Below are 19130 nucleotides of genomic sequence, written 5' to 3'. Positions count from 1 at the left end.
ACATTTATTGTGGAACTGGGATTCCTGGGAGTGCATTCTGATGAAGATCATCAAAGGTAAGTGAATATTTATAATGCTATTCTGACATCTGTTGACTCCACAACATGGCGGATATCTTTATGGTTGTTTTGGGCTCTGAGCGCTGTACTCAGATTATAGCATGGTGTGCTTTTTCCGTAAAGTTTTTTTTAAATCTGACACAGCGGTTGCATTAAGGAGAGGTTTATCTAAAGTTCCATGTATAATACTTGTATCTTTTATCAATGTTTATTATGAGTATTTCTGTAAATTGATGTGGCTCTCTGCAAAATCACCGGATGTTTTGGAGGCAAAACATTACTGAACATAACGCGCCAATGTAAACTGAGATTTTTGGATATAAATATGAACTTTATCAAACAAAACATACATGTATTGTGTAACATGAAGTCCTATGAGTGTCATCTGATGAAGATCATCACATCCTCTCTTTAGCTGGAAAAATGGCTGTGTTTTTCTGTGAATAGGTGCTGACCTAACATAATGATATGTTGTGCTTTCGTCGTAAAGCCTTTTTGAAATCAGACACTGTGGTGGGATTAACAACAAGTTTATCTTTAAAATGATGTAAAATACTTGTATGTCTGAGGAATTTTTATTATGAGATTTCTGTTGTTTTGAATTTGGCGCCCTGCACTTTCACTGGCTGTTGTCATATCGATCCCGTTAACGGGATCCCAGCCATTAGAAGTTAACTAAAACTCAACAAGCTACCATTATGGAACGCACCCCCAAAACCAAACAATCCCTCAGTTCCTTAGTCCCTTCAAACCAGAACAAACCACAAGCAAAAAGACCCACGGACGGTGTCTATATATAGATCAAATAGAGGCTGATCCATCGGCTCTGTGCATTCCTCTGGGAAGAATCCCCCCTGAGCAGAGCCTGAAGCTCCCACACCTCCTCCCTGCCACACACATCACATCGGCCCCAGCCTCCAACCCCACCAATCCCCTTTGAATGGCCGAGTTCTTTCCCTGCAGCTCCCTACTGAGATCAATCCAGAGAGGAGACAAACATTTCTCCAATAGGAGCAGACTGGTTAATTGCGCAGCAGGGACCCGGGTAGCACCCTTTCAGGCCACCGCACCGCAGATCATTGTCCCCTTACGGGACTCAGGGACTGCCATTGGGCACTCACAAAAGGATGACATCATTCAAATTTGACTACACAATAAAACCAGCCGCCCGCAAGCTGCACTCACTGTACTTCTACTTGCACTGGTCACCCAAGCTGTAAGGCCAGGCCAAGGCCAGCTAGCTGCTGGTGGCGCACCCACACCCACACATTACCACACACTGGGAACCTGCTCACTCAAACTATATAATGCTCTACTCTGGTATAGGCCTACCTACTACAATACAAGAAGTCAGCAGCAGAATCAGTTTATTAAAAGTGAGTGCTGAGAAACGGTGAGAGAGATTTGATTTCAGAGATTTCACATAGATGTACATTGTGTTCCAGTATAATTAGGTGTTTCTGGAGAGAAGCCGAGATCAGGCCTCATTCCAATGGCGCTGCTCTCTACTCTGGACTTAGTCATTACTGCTATTTGAATTAAGCCAGTTGTCTGTCTGCATTTCCTCCAATGGTTGCCTTTTCAAAATGTAACAAGTTAGAGATGAATTGAATGTATATGCTGAGAGTGTGGGAGTACAGTTGCATCTATTTTTTCCTGTTGACAGAAAGCACTTTCCTTGTGTCTCCATCTCTCCCCCTTTCTTTTCCCCTCTCTTTTCCCTCCGCTCTCTGTGAACACTAGTTCCACTTGAGAGAAATCTGAGCTGTCCTACTTTCCTGTATGAGAGAGAGAGTTGAGAGAGAGAGAGGGAGAGGCAGAGAGATAGAGTTGAGAGAGGGGGAGGAAGAGAGACACAGGGCAGAGAGAAAAGCAGAAAGTTGAGAGTGAGAGAAGCTGCCCTCTTCTCAGTGTAGAGCGCAAGAGAGTTGTGCGGGAGAGAGGCCTGCTCTGCCCTGCAGTGGAGGATTCCATGCAGTCTCCATGACCTACATGAGTCCAGCTGAAGCTTGGCGGGCCCGCTGAGACACTCTACTCGGGCCAGATGAACTAACAGCTTGCAGCAACACATTCCACCCTGTCAAGCCTCCATCCTGGACACAGAGCAGGGCAGTTCACATTCCCTCCAGTAAAGTCATACAATGATGAATCAACTGGTCTTTTCTCACACGTTCAATATGGGCTACACACACACTTCTATATATAGACGGCTATTGTATAATGTTCTCAGACCAAAACTGTGGCCCATGCGGGAACTTTGGGAACATATCCATGCTTGACACTGGTGAAAAACTATCCATGTGTGTTTATTACAGAGGATCACATTAAAATACTGAAAATCCTGGATTAATTTCCCCAAAGACAGAGTGAAAATCATCAGTCTACATAATGAGTATAATGAACAGAAATAGGTCATACTAACCACAACAAAACAGCACATCTCTAAAACAGGGACACGATCAGGGACTCACATATGATAGAGCAGGGTTCCCAAATGGCGGCCCGGCCTGCCGGCCCAATTCAAATCAAATGGTATTTGTCACATGCTTCCTAAACAACAGGTGTGGAATACTGAATTGCTTACTTACGGACCCTTCCCAACAAAGCAGAGAGAAAGAAAATAGTTAAACATGTAATAATACAAGTAATAATAGATACATAATGAGTAATAATAACTTGGCTGTAGAAGGACTACCATTCCCTAGTGGATGTGCAGGGGTACGAGGTAAGAGGTAGATATGTACATATAATTAAGAATAAAGTGACAGATAGTAAACAGTAGCAGCAGTGTCAGTGAATCAAAACATTTAGTGCAAAAAGGGTCAATGCCAGATAGTTAAATAGTTAACCAACTAGCTACCCGGACTAACTATTTGGCAGTCTAATGGCTTGGGGGTAGAAGCTGTTCCGGGTTCTTTTGGTTCCAGACTTGGTGCAGAAGGTACCGCTTGCTGTACGGTAGCAGAGAGAACAGTCTACGACCTGGGTGGCTGGAGTCTGACAATTTTTAGGGCCTTCCTCTGATACTGCCTGGCATAGAGGTCCTGGATGGCAGGGAGCTCGGCACCAGTGATGTACTGGGCAGTATGCACTACTCTCTGTAGCGCCTTGCGGTCGGATGCCAAGCAGTTGTCAAACCAAGCGGTGATGCAGCCAGTCAAGATGCTCTCAATGGTGCAGTTGCAGAACTTTTTGAAGATCTGAGAGCCCGTGCCAAATCTTTTCAGCCTCCTGAGGGGGAAGAGGCGTTGTCGTGCCCTCTTCACAACTGTGTTGGTGTGTTTCGATCATGATAGATCCTTAGTGATGTGGACACTGAGGAACTTGAAGCTCTCGACCCGCTCCACTACAGCCAAGTCGATGTGAATGGGGGCGTGCTCGGCTCTCCACGGTCAGCTCCTTTGTCTTGCTGACGTTGAGGGAGAGGTTGTTGCATTCCTATAGGCTGTCTCATCGTTGTCGGTGATCAGGCCTACCACCATCGTGTCTGCAAACTTAATGATAATGTTGCGAGTCGTGCGCGGACACACAATTGTGGGTGAACAGGGAGTACAGGAGGGGACAAAGCACACACCCCTGAAGGGCCACGTGTTCAGTGTCAGTGTTGCGGATGTGTTGCCTACCCTCACCACCTGCAGGCGACCCGTCAAGAAGTCCGGGATCCAGTTGCAGAGGGAGGTGTTCGGTCCCAGGGTCCTTAGCTTAGTGATTAGAAAGAAATCGACCCACAGCTGAATCTAGTTGATGATTCCTGTGCTATAGTAATAAACAGGCCTGTACTAAGTGAGGGATTTGTTCTGGCTTGTAACTTTACCTGCTAAGAGAACTCACCGCGTCTATCTCAGTTAGGCTAACATGACACAGCTAACCAGGGTATCGTCTAGCAGTCTGTAAATAAGAGACATAAAACACAGAGGGACAGGTGTGTTACTTAGTTTGACCTGTGACCTGGCAGGCTCAGTGTACAGAGTGAGGTACCTTAACGTCCTTCTCCCAATGGGGAACCACAGCCAGCCAGTTTGTCCAGCTAAGCCTACATCATAGCAGTTAGTGTTTAGCATAGCCTATACTAGCATGGTCTAGCATAGCCTAACCCCCTCCAATTCTTATCTGGACCTCAAAGCATATCATTGTTCCCCTCTAATCAGGGGCCGATTTAAACCTGGGACACCATGTTGGTGCAATTAATTATCAGGTAAGTAGAACAGAAAACCAGCAGTAGTCTAGCCTGACGACTCACACTAAATTCTTCCGCTGCTCTGTCGTTCACTACCTACTTTAGTAGTAATTTAATTGTAATTGTTTGTGCTGACGAGGGGCGTTGCAAAAAGAGTAAGTCATCATCGATTGTATCATCTTTAACCAATCAGAGTATCAAAGCTAATTACGAATTTTCCAACCGTGTTCTGGCTCAGGCCCAACCGATAGGTTTCTGGACCAATCAGAGAAGGCCGCGGAGGTACTCAGGGATGCATTGCGGAGAAGAAAATAACATCCGTAGGCGTGGCATAGCGTTTGGCTAAAGCAGTAGTCCGGACCTCGGGTAAGATTTAAATACCCTTTGCCTAGCCTAATATAGCGTAGCATAGCATCTCTCAGTTCCCCAGAACTTAACACACAAAGCAGAGCAAGGCAGGGCTGTCGATAAAACAGTCACAGATTTTTGTCACTGAGTGACTGGTGCACTGGCCAAGTAATCCAAGCAGCAGGTCGAGGCTTGTCTTGCTGGGTAAGTGGAGGGTTAAATATGGCCTGACACATGAGATGTTCCAGAATAAACCACAAGCTCCCTGGCACGCCTCCAACAAGCATTTGTTAACAACACAGTTGCAATTTGTATCTCAAGAGCGCTGCCAGTCAGCGTGCAACACATAGATATACACAGACACGCACGTACACACACGTACGCAGGCACCAATTTAAGACCTGCAAGTGAACAGCATGCTTACTTCACCCACGTATGAGATTAGATACTGAGCTACAGTATAGCAGCCTCTCCTCTCCAGTACCTCTGCCTGCAACGTGCCTCAATTAATTAAATTGAACCCAAACAATTCTCTTTGGGGGGGTTGAGAAAGATCTAGTCAGAGCCGAGCCAGCTGAAAGTCCTACAAGCAGTTGCAGGAGGAATGTTCTCTCCCAGCAGCAGCACAGAATGCCTAGTGCTGACTGGTCCCATGTAATCCTTCCATGTTCCATTTGGGAACATTCTTTGGGAAAGAGAAACAATAAGCATGCATTGCTTCCATACACGGGGCTCTGAACAATTATGGCCCGTGATTACATGATACTTTGCCTAAGTTCAAAATGGGACTCTATTGCCTACACAGTGCACAACTTTTTTTCTTCCTATGGGCCGTGATCAATAGTAGTGCACTATAAAGGAAATAGGGTGCCATTTGGCATGTACACCAAGTCAGCCCGCTGTAGGATCTGGGATGTGCTGCTTCACTCTTGGTGTGGTTTAAGAGCCTGTTAAAACAGACTCCCTCTAGTCTAAGCGAGGCAGCACATTTCTGGCACTGGTCACTTTGATCTCCAACTCAGCGTTGCAGAACACATTAACCTGAAAATGTGTTCCAACGCAATTAACCTAAACACTCAGACGAGCCAACATCAGCAATATACCAACATTTTATTTACAGTGGAAAAGGGTGAACTCTGACCCAAACTCGGGCATTCCTGAATCCCCAGCAGCCAAGTATGATGTTCAGCTGTGGAGGTGATAGAATTCTGCACATCCCTACTAACATGTAGTGAGTTTACTGTGACATTGATGAGTGGCCTCATATGCTCTGCCATGGAATTTACAACATTTACAATTATGCACATTATATTCATTCAATGTTCTAAATAGCCAATTTTTACATTCCATACACAGCCATTACTGTTCATGTGAATCCAAACAATGTGGATGACATCAAGTGGAGACTCCTTTCGCAATGTCAAGTTCTTCCACTATGCCACCAATGTTAAGTTCTTCCACTATGCCACCAATGTTAAGTTCTTCCACTATGCCACCAATGTTAAGTTCTCCCTCTATGCCACCAATGTTAAGTTCTCCCTCTATACCACCAATGTTAAGTTCTTCCACTATGCCACCAATGTTAAGTTCTTCCACTATGCCACCAATGTTAAGTTCTCCCTCTATGCCACCAATGTTAAGTTCTCCCTCTATACCACCAATGTTAAGTTCTTCCACTATGCCACCAATGTTAAGTTCTTCCACTATGCCACCAATGTTAAGTTCTTCCACTATGCCACCAATGTTAAGTTCTTCCACTATGCCACCAATGTTAAGTTCTTCCACTATGCCACCAATGTTAAGTTCTTCCACTATGCCACCAATGTCAAGTTCTCCCTCTATGCCACCAATGTCAAGTTCTCCCTCTATGCCACCAATGTCAAGTTCTCCCTATATGCCACCAATGTCAAGTTCTCCCTATATGCCACCAATGTCAAGTTCTCCCTCTATGCCACCAATGTCAAGTTCTCCCTCTATGCCACCAATGTCAAGTTCTCCCTCTATGCCACCAATGTCAAGTTCTCCCTCTATGCCACCAATGTCAAGTTCTCCCTCTATGCCACCAATGTCAAGTTCTCCCTCTATGCCACCAATGTCAAGTTCTCCCTCTATGCCACCAATGTCAAGTTCTCCCTCTATGCCACCAATGTCAAATTTTCCCTCTATGCCACCAATGTCAAGTTCTCCCTCTATGCCACCAATGTTAAGTTCTTCCACTATGCCACCAATGTCAAGTTCTCCCTCTATGCCACCAATGTCAAGTTCTCCCTCTATGCCACCAATGTCAAGTTCTCCCTCTATGCCACCAATGTCAAGTTCTCCCTCTATGCCACCAATGTCAAGTTCTCCCTCTATGCCACCAATGTCAAGTTCTCCCTCTATGCCACCAATGTCAAGTTCTCCCTCTATGCCACCAATGTCAAGTTCTCCCTCTATGCCACCAATGTCAAGTTCTCCTTCTATACCACCAATGTCAAGTTCTCCCTCTATGCCACCAATGTCAAGTTCTCCCTCTATGCCACCAATGTCAAGTTCTCCCTCTATGCCACCAATGTCAAGTTCTCCCTCTATGCCACCAATGTCAAGTTCTCCCTCTATGCCACCAATGTCAAGTTCTCCCTCTATGCCACCAATGTCAAGTTTTCCCTTTATGCCACCAATGTCAAGTTCTCCCTCTATGCCACCAATGTTAAGTTCTTCCACTATGCCACCAATGTCAAGTTCTCCCTCTATGCCACCAATGTTAAGTTTGCCCTTTATGCCAACAGTGTCAAGTTCTCCCACTATGGCACCAATGCCAAGTTCTCCCACTATGCCACCAATGTTAAGTTCACCCTCTATGCCACCAATGTCACTCACTAACTGACTGAGTGGCTACTATTCCAAGCCTCTTACCTCACCATGTGTAAATATGCATCGCCACAGTAATGAGCTCAGAGGCTATTAACCATATTGCTCATCTCTCTCTCCACACACTCCTTCTCCTTTCAGTGTGCGTGCCAGCTGCTGAGTTCACAGAACGATTTAAAAGGATAAAGCGTTGCACACAAGGGAAGAGGCGGAGGGAGGGGATGGGATCGGGAGGTGAACCTGTGTCACCGGTGTGTCAACTTAACAACAGTCTAATTGAAACAGAAAGGAGGCTAAGCTACGGGGGACTAGGCACCAGGCATGACAGTGCAGTTTACTAACCCAGTAATAGGGCTGCAGCACAGTTGTGTCACATGCGGGGTCGCTGCCGTGCTTAGACTTATCCCTGATGGTGTGTGGTATGGGCTGGAACCCAGAGTCTGACTGCATGGTGATGGAGGCCCTTGGACTCTGTGCTGTGAGAGTCAGTTAGGTGGGTCGCATCCAACTTGCCTCTTAGGACTGATGACTTACTACAGAGCAGACATGACAGACAGAGACGGACAGACTGACAGGACCGGGACGGAGGGCGCGCAAGGTACAGACAGTACATTCAGATCTGCAGCTCCTGTCCAACCAGTGCCAACCCATGGACAACTCACATCAGATCAGCATACATCCACTAATTACAGAGAGCATTGTGTCCAGATCAGCTGAAGACACAACACTAGGGACAGGGTGTCCAGGTCAGTCAGGCTGGCAGCATCAGGACCAGTTAGTATAGTGACTACTGGTTGGTCAAAACCCTCGATCTCCGGGCCTCCTGGGTGGCGCAGTGGTCTAAGGCAGTGCTAGCTGTGCCACCAGAGATTCTGGGTTCGAGCCCAGGATCTGTCGAAGCCGGCCGCGACCGGGAGGCCCATGGGGCGGCGCACAACTGGCCCAGCGTCGTCCGGGTTAGGGAGGGTTTGGCCAGCAGGGATATCCTTGTCTCATTGCGCACTAGCGACTCCTGTGACGGGCCGGGCGCAGTGCACGCTGACCAGGTCACTAGGTGTACGATGTTTCCTCCGACACATTGGTGCGGCTGGCTTCCGGGTTGGATGTGCATTGTGTCAAGAAGCAGTGTGGCTTGGTTGGGTTGTGTTTTGGAGGACGCATGGCTCTCGACCTTCGTCTCTCCCGAGTCCGTGTGGGAGTTGCAGCGAAGAGACAAGACAGTAACTACTACCAATTGGATACCACGAAAAAGGGGGTAAAATAAGAAAATTTAAATTAAAAAAACTCCATCTTCAGTCCAGTTAACAGATCATGAAAAACCCTACGCCACCAGGGTTGTCAAAACCAGCCAGTGAACATCCGTCCGTCCATAACGAAACAAGTCTGTTATTTGTTAACACTACCATTTTAAGAGCACGGCTGGGGTGAGACACAGAGAAAGAGAGAGCTAGGTCATTGACTGAGACTTTGGGGGTGAGGCAAATGAAAATCATATGGGCATCGTGTAACAGACTGCGCAGTGATCCCTGACAGGCCAGCCGGCAGCGCAGCGTTCGCGTGCCTCCAATGCGCGGGGGCTGGGGAAGAGGAATGGGAGCCTGTCAGAAAGCGCCCAGAGGTCGGAAAATTCTGTAAACAGCTAACTTCTCACCAGCCCTACTCCGCCAGCCAGCCAGGCCTCCAGGGTCGGGATGCAGGCAGGCAGAAAGACGGACAAACAGACAGAGACGATTCTAGAGGACAGGCACTGCATGCTGGGAGAGCAAAGCAGAGCCAGCTGTGGAGCAGGGCCCATCTCTACGACCCCCAACCTCACATGTGCACACACACAGATGCACAAATGCGCGTACACACACACACACACACACACACACACACACACACACACACACACACACACACACACACACACACACACACACACACACACACACACACACACACTCAGACAAACTCACACAGGTTTTTAGGCAACATATGTCTTTATCTCAGTATCGTGGGCCAATCACAAACCGGAAAAACATGCTTTAAAACTGCTTTACAAAAGCTGCATGTTCTAGCCAAAGGTACATAGTACCAAATAAATATATGGTTATTTTCCATCTCCAGCTCCCTGCATCTACAGACTACAGCTCATGCTGCCAGTTCGTACAGACCAGGCCTGGGTTCAAATAGTATTTGTCTAATGTCAAATACTTTCATTGAGCCTGCCTGAAGTGCCAGATTGGCGGTCTTGCACTTTCCACGGGTTCCATTGAGCCAAGCAAGCTCTATCAAGCAGCTAAAAGTATTTGAAAGAAATACAATAATACAATTTGAACCCAGGGTCTGCTAATACAGGCTCTGAACCCCAGAGCCATAAAAGTTGAGTCAGGATTAGCCAGGGACATATTTATTCGAAATATACATCCCTTTTACAGTAATCTCGGCTCTGCTATAGTAATGATTAAGAGTGACTCTCTTCCAGGAAAGAGTTCACTGCAGCCTTCCCATGTCTTTCAACTAAGGTGGGGTAGTGGGCGTGGCCAATGGCATGGGCTCCAACCAAACATTTTTAAAGGCCGTCCTCTTGGCCGCAGAGGCGAAATGTTGCAGTTCTAAAGCTAGTTTCCTTCAATTCTACAAAATTTGCCATGGCTTATGCCATGCTCTTATGTTATCTGAGTGACTCGACATTATAACAATATCATGGGCCATGCCATGATATTTTTTGAATTTTAGATTCTCCCTGTCTAGTTTTTATTTTGGTGATTTTAGTTCTCAAAGATGTTCTTATTTAAAAACATATAGCTCCATTATCTTTTCTACATACTTTAAATCTGGTTTTAGTTGTTTAAGTTAACACTAAAAACGTTTTACCATCCGAAAATGTATTTTTAATAAAACCAAAAAACATACAGTACCAGACAAAAGTTTGGACACACCTACTCATTCAAGGGTTTTTCTTTATTTTTACCATTTTCTACATTGTAGATTAATAGTGAAGACATCAAAACTATGAAATAACACATATGGAATAATGTAGTAACCCAAAAAATGTTAAATCAAAATATATTTTATATTCTATATTCTTCAAAGTAGTCACCTTTTGCTTTGATTACAGCTTTGCACACTCTTGGCATTCTCTCAACCAGCTTCATGAGGAATGCTTTTCCAATAGTCTTGAAGGAGTACCCACATATGCTGAGCACTTGTTGGCTGCATTTCTTTCACTCTGTGGTCAATCTCATCCTAAACCATCTCAATTGGGTTGAGGTCGGGTGATTGTGGAGACCAGTTCAACTAATGCAGCACTCCATCCCTCTCCTTCTTGGTCAAACAGCCCTTACACACCCTGGGGGTGTGTTTTGGGTCATTGTCCAGTTGAAAACCAAATGATAGTCCCACTAAGCACAAACCAGATGGGATGGCGTATCGCTGCAGAATGCTGTGGCAGCTATGTTGATTAAGTGTGCCTTGAATTCTAAATAAATCACAGACAGTGTCACCAGCAAAGCATCCCCACACCATCACACCTCCTCCTCCATGCTTCACTGTGGGAACCACACATGCAGAGATCATCCGTTCACCTACTCTGCGTCTCACAAAGACACAGCGGTTGGAACCAAAAATCTCAAATTTGGAATAATCAGACCAAAGGTTATATTTCCACCAGTCTAATGTCCATTGCTGGTGTTTCTTGGCCCAAGCAATTCTCTTCTTCTTAATGTGTCCTTTAGTAGTGGTTTCTTTTCAGCAATTCGACTATGAAGACCTGATTCACGCAGTCTCCGCTGAACAGTTGATGTTGAGATGTGTCTGTGACTTGAACTCTGTGAAGCATTTATTTGGGCTGCAATCTCAGGTGCAGTTAACTCTAGTGATCTTATCCTCTGCAGCAGAGGTAACTCTGGGTCTTCCTTTCCTGTGGCGGTCCTCATGAGAGCCAGTTTCAATACAGCGCTTGATGGTTTTTACGACTGCACTTGAAGAAACTTTCAAAGTTATTGAAATTTTCCAGATTGATTGACCTTCATGTCTTAAAGTAATGATGACTGTTGTTTCTCTTTACTTATTTGAGCTGTTCTTGCCATAATATGGACTTGGTGTTTCACCAAATAGGGCTCTCTTCTGTATACCCTACCTTGTCACAACACAACTGATTGGCTCAAATGCATTAAGAAGGAAAGAAATCCCACAAATGAACTTTTAACAAGGCACACCTGTTAATTTAAACACATTCCAGGTGACTACCTCATGAAGCTGGTTGAGAGAATGCCAAGAGTGTGCAAAGGTGTCATCAAGGCAAAGGGCGGCTACTTTGAAGAATCTAAAATATACTTAGATTGATTTAACCAACCAAATGGTTACTACATGATTCCATATGTGTTATTTCATAGTTTTGATGTCTTCACTATTATTCTACAATGTAGTAAAAATAGTAGAAATAAAGGAAAACCCTTGAATGAGTAGGTGTGTCCAAACTTTTGACTGGTACTGTATTTTGGAGTGGCGGCAACGATTCAGCAGAGGCAACCCGTCACTGCTAAATGAATATAGGGGAAACACTGATTCTGATGAGAGATAATGACCGTGGGAGAAATAAACCAAACTGCTGTGGTACTGTAAGATGTACGACACCATACTTTAGTGGCCCTTTTCAAGAACAATCTTCATGGTTAGCTAAGCTACCATAGTAAGGAGTGAAGAGAAGGGTCTCTGACTTACGTATGTGCCTGAGGGCTGACACGGAGGTAAGGACCCAGGGCTGAGGACAGGAGAGCCGGAGAGCTCGGGAAAGGGGTTAGGGATGGCTGGCAGAGAGGACGTCCGGAGCTGCTGCTCCTCTTCTTGCAGTCTCCTGAGAATCACAACATTCAGGGAGGACATTAACAAAGTGGGGGACAGACACACACAGACAGACTGAAAAAGCTGTTGTGAAGCAGATGAATGCAGATCATGAGAACATGAGGACAGTCTCCCCTGATATAAACCCAATGCTTTGTGGCTGAGTATGAATAATGAATAATCCATGGTTTCACAGTGAGAGAGACTGCTGCCGAGCCGGGGCCTCATGCCCATTTCTCTCTGATCACTGCACTGTGAGCTGATTCTTTCTGCCACACCACAGGACGACTGCCAGCGTTTGAGGAGCTACTAATTACATGCAATATTCATCAAACCATTATTTCATGCAGTTTCAAGAGCAAAGTGCCCATTTCATGACCTGCTGCAAGAGCAACAGCCTGTTCATTCACTGTCTGCCTGTCAATAAGAAACCGACTAGGGGCTGCATCCCCAATGGCACCCTATTATTCCATTAATAGTGCCTTACTTTTGAACAGGGTTTATAGGGCTCTGGTCAAAAGTAGTACACTAGGTAGGGAATAGGGTGCCATTTGGGATGCAACCCCTGACTGTCAATCAGAAACAGACTGGAGGTTGGCTTGGCTTTATCAGACGACTAGCATCTGAAGTGAACTGCAGCAGCAAGGCAGATAGCCATCATTAGCATCTCTCTACACTTTCCCCAAACCCAGGCGGGTAGGGGAGTTCAAAAGGAGAAGTGTTTGATGCAGTTCCATGTGAGGCAGGAGCAGGGTGCTATTCAGAGGTCAGGACTGAATAATAAACTGAACCGTATCATTTCAATCTGACAGAATACACCAACCATACAGCTCATTACCAGCCAGTGCCAAACTTTCTCTAGGGATGCAAAATAATGGATGCTACAACTCTGACAGACTGGTTTAGATTGCATTAAGACCGGAGGTGAATAAAAGTTCCTCTCAGCTTATGGGAGTAGTTGACACTGTTTTGAGAATTAAAGAGAATTATAACTTGGTCTCCCCCTCTGCTAAGCTATGATAGGACGGGGGAAAGTGACAGGGGGAGAATGGGTCACGAAGAGAGTGCTGATTGGCAAAACGATGAACTATAATAAACACATACCTGTCCTCACAGAGCATGCTGAGAACATGGTCCCTTGTTCAGATGTAGAAGACTTGTATCTATCAGGTGTGTGTGTGCTCACTAACAGCATGCCAGAAAACCTGTGTGTGTCTGAGTGTGTGTGTCTGAGTGTGTGTGTCTGAGTGTGTGTGTGTGTGTGTGTGTGTGTGTGTGTGTGTGTGTGTGTGTGTGTGTGTGTGTGTGTGTGTGTGTGTGTGTGTGTGTGTGTGTGTGTGTGTGTGTGTGTGTGTGTGTGTGTGTGTGAGAATGTGCGCGTGCCAACACAGTAGACATACCTGACGGCGAGGATGTGCATGGGCTGGGAGCGTCGGAGTCTCTGTTTGGGGGAGGTGGTGCTGTGCTGCAGCTCGCTGTTGGAGGTGTGGGGAGGCATGGGGGCGCTGCGGTGGTGGTCGCGGTGCACATGCGCCTGGCCGTTGTGCTGCAGGAGGGGAACCGATTCAGACTGCACGCTGCTGCATGTGGAGTACAGGCTCTCGAACGAGGAGTTCATGTCATTCACCAGCGCCTCCAGGTCCACATCATCTTCTGTAGGGGGAGGAGGGAGAGAGAGTCTGTGTGAGTGATTGTGTATGTGTGTTATATCATACGCACATCCCAAAAATCTCTAGGGCACCAGGTTGACCTCTACTGTTCACGTGCTTTATTCCTGCATGTAGATTACATGGGTAAGAATCTAATTCTCTCAATACTCCATGCACACCCATCATCACCAACCAGTCAGGCAGTGTAGCTGCACACACACAAAAACCCTAACATGACGTAGCTTAATCATCATCACCAACCAGTTAGGCAGTGAAGCTAATTCACCTGTTGAAACACTCCCTAAGTTAACTACATGTTAATGTTATCAAGGCTCTCTGGATCTCTGGGGAAGACTAGAGTACAAGCCGAGACCTGTAGTCTCAATACTCCCATCCTTCAGCATAATCACTACTGGCCTCAGGGTAAGAGATCAAACCAGGCCATTGGTTAAGAGGCACAGAGGTCACTCCCAGTGAGCCAATGGTGGATGGAAGTTTTGACAGTTCAGAGTTATGTCCCAAATGGCACCCTATTCCCTATATAGTTCACAAGGTAAGGAATAGGGTGCCATTTGGGATGCATTGTTAGTTTCATTACTGTGGGGGAGTGTCTGCAGGGCATGTCATCTCCTAATAATCATAATCTCTGAGACAATGGACAGCCAGTAATAGAAAAGTACTGATATTTTCTCGTTTCCCCATTAATTCCCCATTGCTATACTGCAGTTACCTATTTCACCACTAGATGCTGCTCAAACTCTACCATGCAATTCAGGGCTTTGGATGTCCACTTTGGCAATTAGAATGTTCTGGACTGTATGCTATTGTTACCTGGCTGGGCCGAGGTAAGTAGAAAGACCAAAGACCATTCATTTATTCTACGTTGTGGTTTTAATCAATCACTTTGAATGGTGAAATCTATAGCAAGTGCAACAGGGAACACCACATTTTCTAAATGTTGCACCATGATATCGATTGATTTGAAAGCCTAAATAGTATGAATTTGATCCAAATTTTATAATTCCTTCATAATGAACCATTGTATGCATTTTCAAATGTAAAGCATGTAACTATAGCCTAATATTCAAACAAATAATGTGCCATTGAGAACAGTCCCCAGTATCTCCCAACAACCTATGCTGACCCAGTGATGCAGTTCACCCCCCCCCCCCCCTGCCTCATACAGATGCAGCTGACAGACAGGCAGACTAACCTATGCCCCTTGAGGACCCTTTCCTGAAAAGGTGTCCCCTAACCAGCTGTATCACAGGTGCCTAATCTGTCAGTATAAATAGTCAGTGAGGTAAGCCCCTTCTCTACAAGATCCTGGAGAGTTAAAGACACACGTAGGCTACAGAAGTGTACTGTACAGTCTAAAATAGCTTTGTGTTAGGCGAATAGTATCCATGTGTTTTCTAACAAGATAACATACAGTTACTTGTACCTAAGTAGTCAGGCATGTTGTCTACATGCCGTTACATGTGGAGGTGAAACTCTAGAAAGGAAGATCCAATCCGATCAAGATATTTGGGGGCGTGGTTGGATAATAGCCATACTAGGTTGTCAACAATAAGTTTATGGCCCAATTTATTAGCTAGAACCATGACAGGCAAACACTCACGCACACACACACCCCAACATGGCAACAGAGCCAGGGTTTTGTCTGACACTGTGTTTAGAAAATTGAAAAATTGCACTGGTGGGGCTTGGCAGAAGTTTTAGGGACATAAACATCTTTATTTATGCCCGTCAAACAAGCAACCGACAGCAGGCCTGGCCCTACAATATTACTGCCATAAATTAGACACTCTTAAAATGCCATGAGAGCAGACAGCAGCGTTCATCAATTACCTTTGGCTCTGGAGCACGAGGACAACAAGGCAAGCCCAGACAGAGACAGGATGGGACAACAAGGCAAGCCCAGATAGAGACAGGATGGGACAACAAGGCAAGCCCAGACAGAGACAGGATGGGACAACAAGGCAAGCCCAGACAGAGACAGGATGGGACAACAAGGCAAGCCCAGACAGAGACAGGATGGGACAACAAGGCAAGCCCAGATAGAGACAGGATGGGACAACAAGGCAAGCCCAGATAGAGACAGGATGGGACAACAAGTCAAGCCCAGACAGAGACAGGATGGGACAACAAGTCAAGCCCAGACAGAGACAGGATGGGACAACAAGGCAAGCCCAGACAGAGACAGGATGGGACAACAAGGCAAGCCCAGACAGAGACAGGATGGGACAACAAGGCAAGCCCAGACAGAGACAGGATGGGACAACAAGGCAAGCCCAGATAGAGACAGGATGGGACAACAAGGCAAGCCCAGATAGAGACAGGATGGGACAACAAGTCAAGCCCAGACAGAGACAGGATGGGACAACAAGGCAAGCCCAGACAGAGACAGGATGGGACAACAAGGCAAGCCCAGACAGAGACAGGATGGGACAACAAGGCAAGCCCAGACAGAGACAGGATGGGACAACAAGGCAAGCCCAGACAGAGACAGGATGGGACAACAAGGCAAGCCCAGACAGAGACAGGATGGGACAACAAGGCAAGCCCAGATAGAGACAGGATGGGACAACAAGGCAAGCCCAGATAGAGACAGGATGGGACAACAAGTCAAGCCCAGACAGAGACAGGATGGGACAACAAGGCAAGCCCAGACAGAGACAGGATGGGACAACAAGGCAAGCCCAGACAGAGACAGGATGGGACAACAAGGCAAGCCCAGACAGAGACAGGATGGGACAACAAGGCAAGCCCAGACAGAGACAGGATGGGACAACAAGGCAAGCCCAGACAGAGACAGGATGTGACAACAAGGCAAGCCCAGACAGAGACAGGATGGGACAACAAGGCAAGCCCAGACAGAGACAGGATGGGACAACAAGGCAAGCCCAGACAGAGACAGGATGGGACAACAAGTCAAGCCCAGACAGAGACAGGATGGGACAACAAGGCAAGCCCAGACAGAGACAGGATGGGACAACAAGGCAAGCCCAGACAGAGACAGGATGGGACAACAAGGCAAGCCCAGACAGAGACAGGATGGGACAACAGGCAAAGCCAAGAATGGAATGGGGATGAAGCACATGGAGAACAAGGCTAGCAGAGCCAGGGATTGAAGGATAGGATGGGATGGAATGGGAAGCGACGGGATGAGGGTGAAGCATATGGACAACAAAGCGACCTTTAAGAGACTTTGGGTCGTTGAAAAGTGCTGTATAAGTCCCATGTAATATTATTATTAACAAGACAAGCACAGCCAGTGACAGGATGGTTATGAAGCACGAGGACAACAAGCATAGACAGGGATGGGAAGGAATGGAACGGGATGCTCGGGTTCAGGAACAGCAGAGGCTAGTGGGGCACAAGGCTAATAGAAGTCTGTCTGGAATAGAGCCAAGGTCAGGAGTAGAAAGTCTGGTCCATCAGAAGGTATATGCAGGGTCAGGGGAGCACTTGAAGGTTTAGACACTTAGGCAATAAGGGACGAGGGGGTGTGATATAAGGCCAATATACCATGCCTAAGGGATGTTCTTAGCACGACGAGTGCCTGGATACAGCCCTTAGCCGTGGTATATGGGCCATATACCACAAACCTCTGAGGTGCCTTATTGCTATTATAAACGGGTTACCTACGTAATTAGAGTAGTGCAAATAAATGTTTTGTCATTCCCGTGGTATGCGGTCTGATATACCACGGCTGACAGCCAATCAGCATTCAGGGCTCGAACCACCCAGTTTATAATATCTAATAATAACGTCCATTACTGTCTGTTATAAGGCACCGGCTCATGTTGTCTCAAATGATGCATCTTTTTTACATTTCAAGTAGTCCCTGAATTAGGCTAGAGAGACTGGACTGTCTAAATGATGTTGTGACCACAACTACATCTTGTCTTGCATGCGAGATCTACCAGGAAAAGGAATCCTGGTAGTAGTTATACAACTCCCTCCAGTGCCAGTGGCTAACACTAACCTGACATCCCCATGCAAAATTGTCTCGCTGGTCTAGAGATCCGTCTCATGCAGAGGCAAGGAGAAAGAGAGAGAGAGAGGGCGCTGTTCAATTTCCTTAAATGGCGGTCACGCAATCTGAACGCTGAATACCTTATTAAGAGCAGTCGTCTCACTCTCTGATTAAATCAATTGGCAGAATTTACATCAGGTTGCAGGCTTATTTTGATATGGCTGAATAATACATTAGAATATAATAGCCTCTTAGGAAAAAAATATGAACTATTAAAACCAAGACTTAAAAATAACAGATATTGGCATAAGATGGAGGGAATGTTGGAACGTAACTAACAAAATTACAGTTAACAAATATGTATGCTTAATCCAGTATAAACTAAAGTATAGAATGTATTATACAAGAGACAAAATTCCTAAATTCTACAGCACAATGGCAGTCATGTCTTAAGTGTAAAACTAATAATGACTCAATAATCCATGCCTTCTGGGAATGCTATAAATTCATAAAGTTATGGGTGGAGTTAGAAAGTTGTCTGTCAGAAGTATTAGAATGTAAATGTACTTTAATCCGTCTGTCTGTATATTTCAAGACATGGCATATGAGGGTGCAGGGAGTTACAAGATGGGTTGGAGAATACTTTCCTCGTCAATCGTCTTGAAAAAACATATACTTAAAAACTGGAAATCAACCAATCGTCAATCGTTAACACAATGGAAAGGTGCAGTCTGAGGTCATGTGGCGGAGAGTTATGTGGGCTCTGGAGATGGGGTGTGCTGTCGTTTGTCTGAGTATGTTTTGTATTGTCAAAAGAAATCATCTAAACTTACAAAAAATAGATATATTTTTGCTGCGCTTGACTGATGTTGCCTAGCACAATGGAACCAAGAAAATAGTCCCAAAAGTACAAACCCTGCCCATCCAGACAGGCTTAATCAAACGCTCAAAGTATATGAAAGAAAACAAATACTAATTGAACCCACATCATACTCCTACTACTACACATATGCTCAGTCAGTCTAGAAAAGCGTCCATCCAACTGTAAGTCCGACAGCCTCTCACGGTCTCTCAGTATGACAACAACAGTCACAGACAGACCCCTATTCAGGTTATTGTCTGTCTTATTCAGGGCCTGTTCTGTTTGTCTGTCCTGTTTGTATTCCCTATATAGAACACTACTTTTGACCAGGGGCCATAGGGCTCTGGTCAAAAGCAGAGCACTACATAGGCAATAG

General features: G+C 45.8%; 1 protein-coding gene across 6 annotated transcripts in view; it reads right to left on the bottom strand.

Moving 5' to 3' along the window:
- LOC129857585 (growth factor receptor-bound protein 10-like) overlaps nucleotides 1–19130 on the bottom strand; it is a 78816-nt gene that overhangs the window by 21639 nt on the left and 38047 nt on the right. For all 6 annotated transcript variants that reach the window (XM_055925998.1, XM_055925999.1, XM_055926002.1 and 3 more), the window contains 2 exons: nucleotides 13662–13914; nucleotides 12142–12274 (listed from right to left, as the gene is read on the bottom strand). In XM_055925998.1, the coding sequence (XP_055781973.1) occupies nucleotides 12142–12274; nucleotides 13662–13914 (386 nt within the window). The remainder of the gene's footprint in view (nucleotides 1–12141; nucleotides 12275–13661; nucleotides 13915–19130) is intronic.

This window comes from Salvelinus fontinalis, chromosome 6 (assembly GCF_029448725.1).
Source record: "Salvelinus fontinalis isolate EN_2023a chromosome 6, ASM2944872v1, whole genome shotgun sequence".
Taxonomy (NCBI): domain Eukaryota; kingdom Metazoa; phylum Chordata; class Actinopteri; order Salmoniformes; family Salmonidae; genus Salvelinus; species Salvelinus fontinalis.
This window is presented reverse-complemented; position numbering and strand designations above follow the sequence as displayed.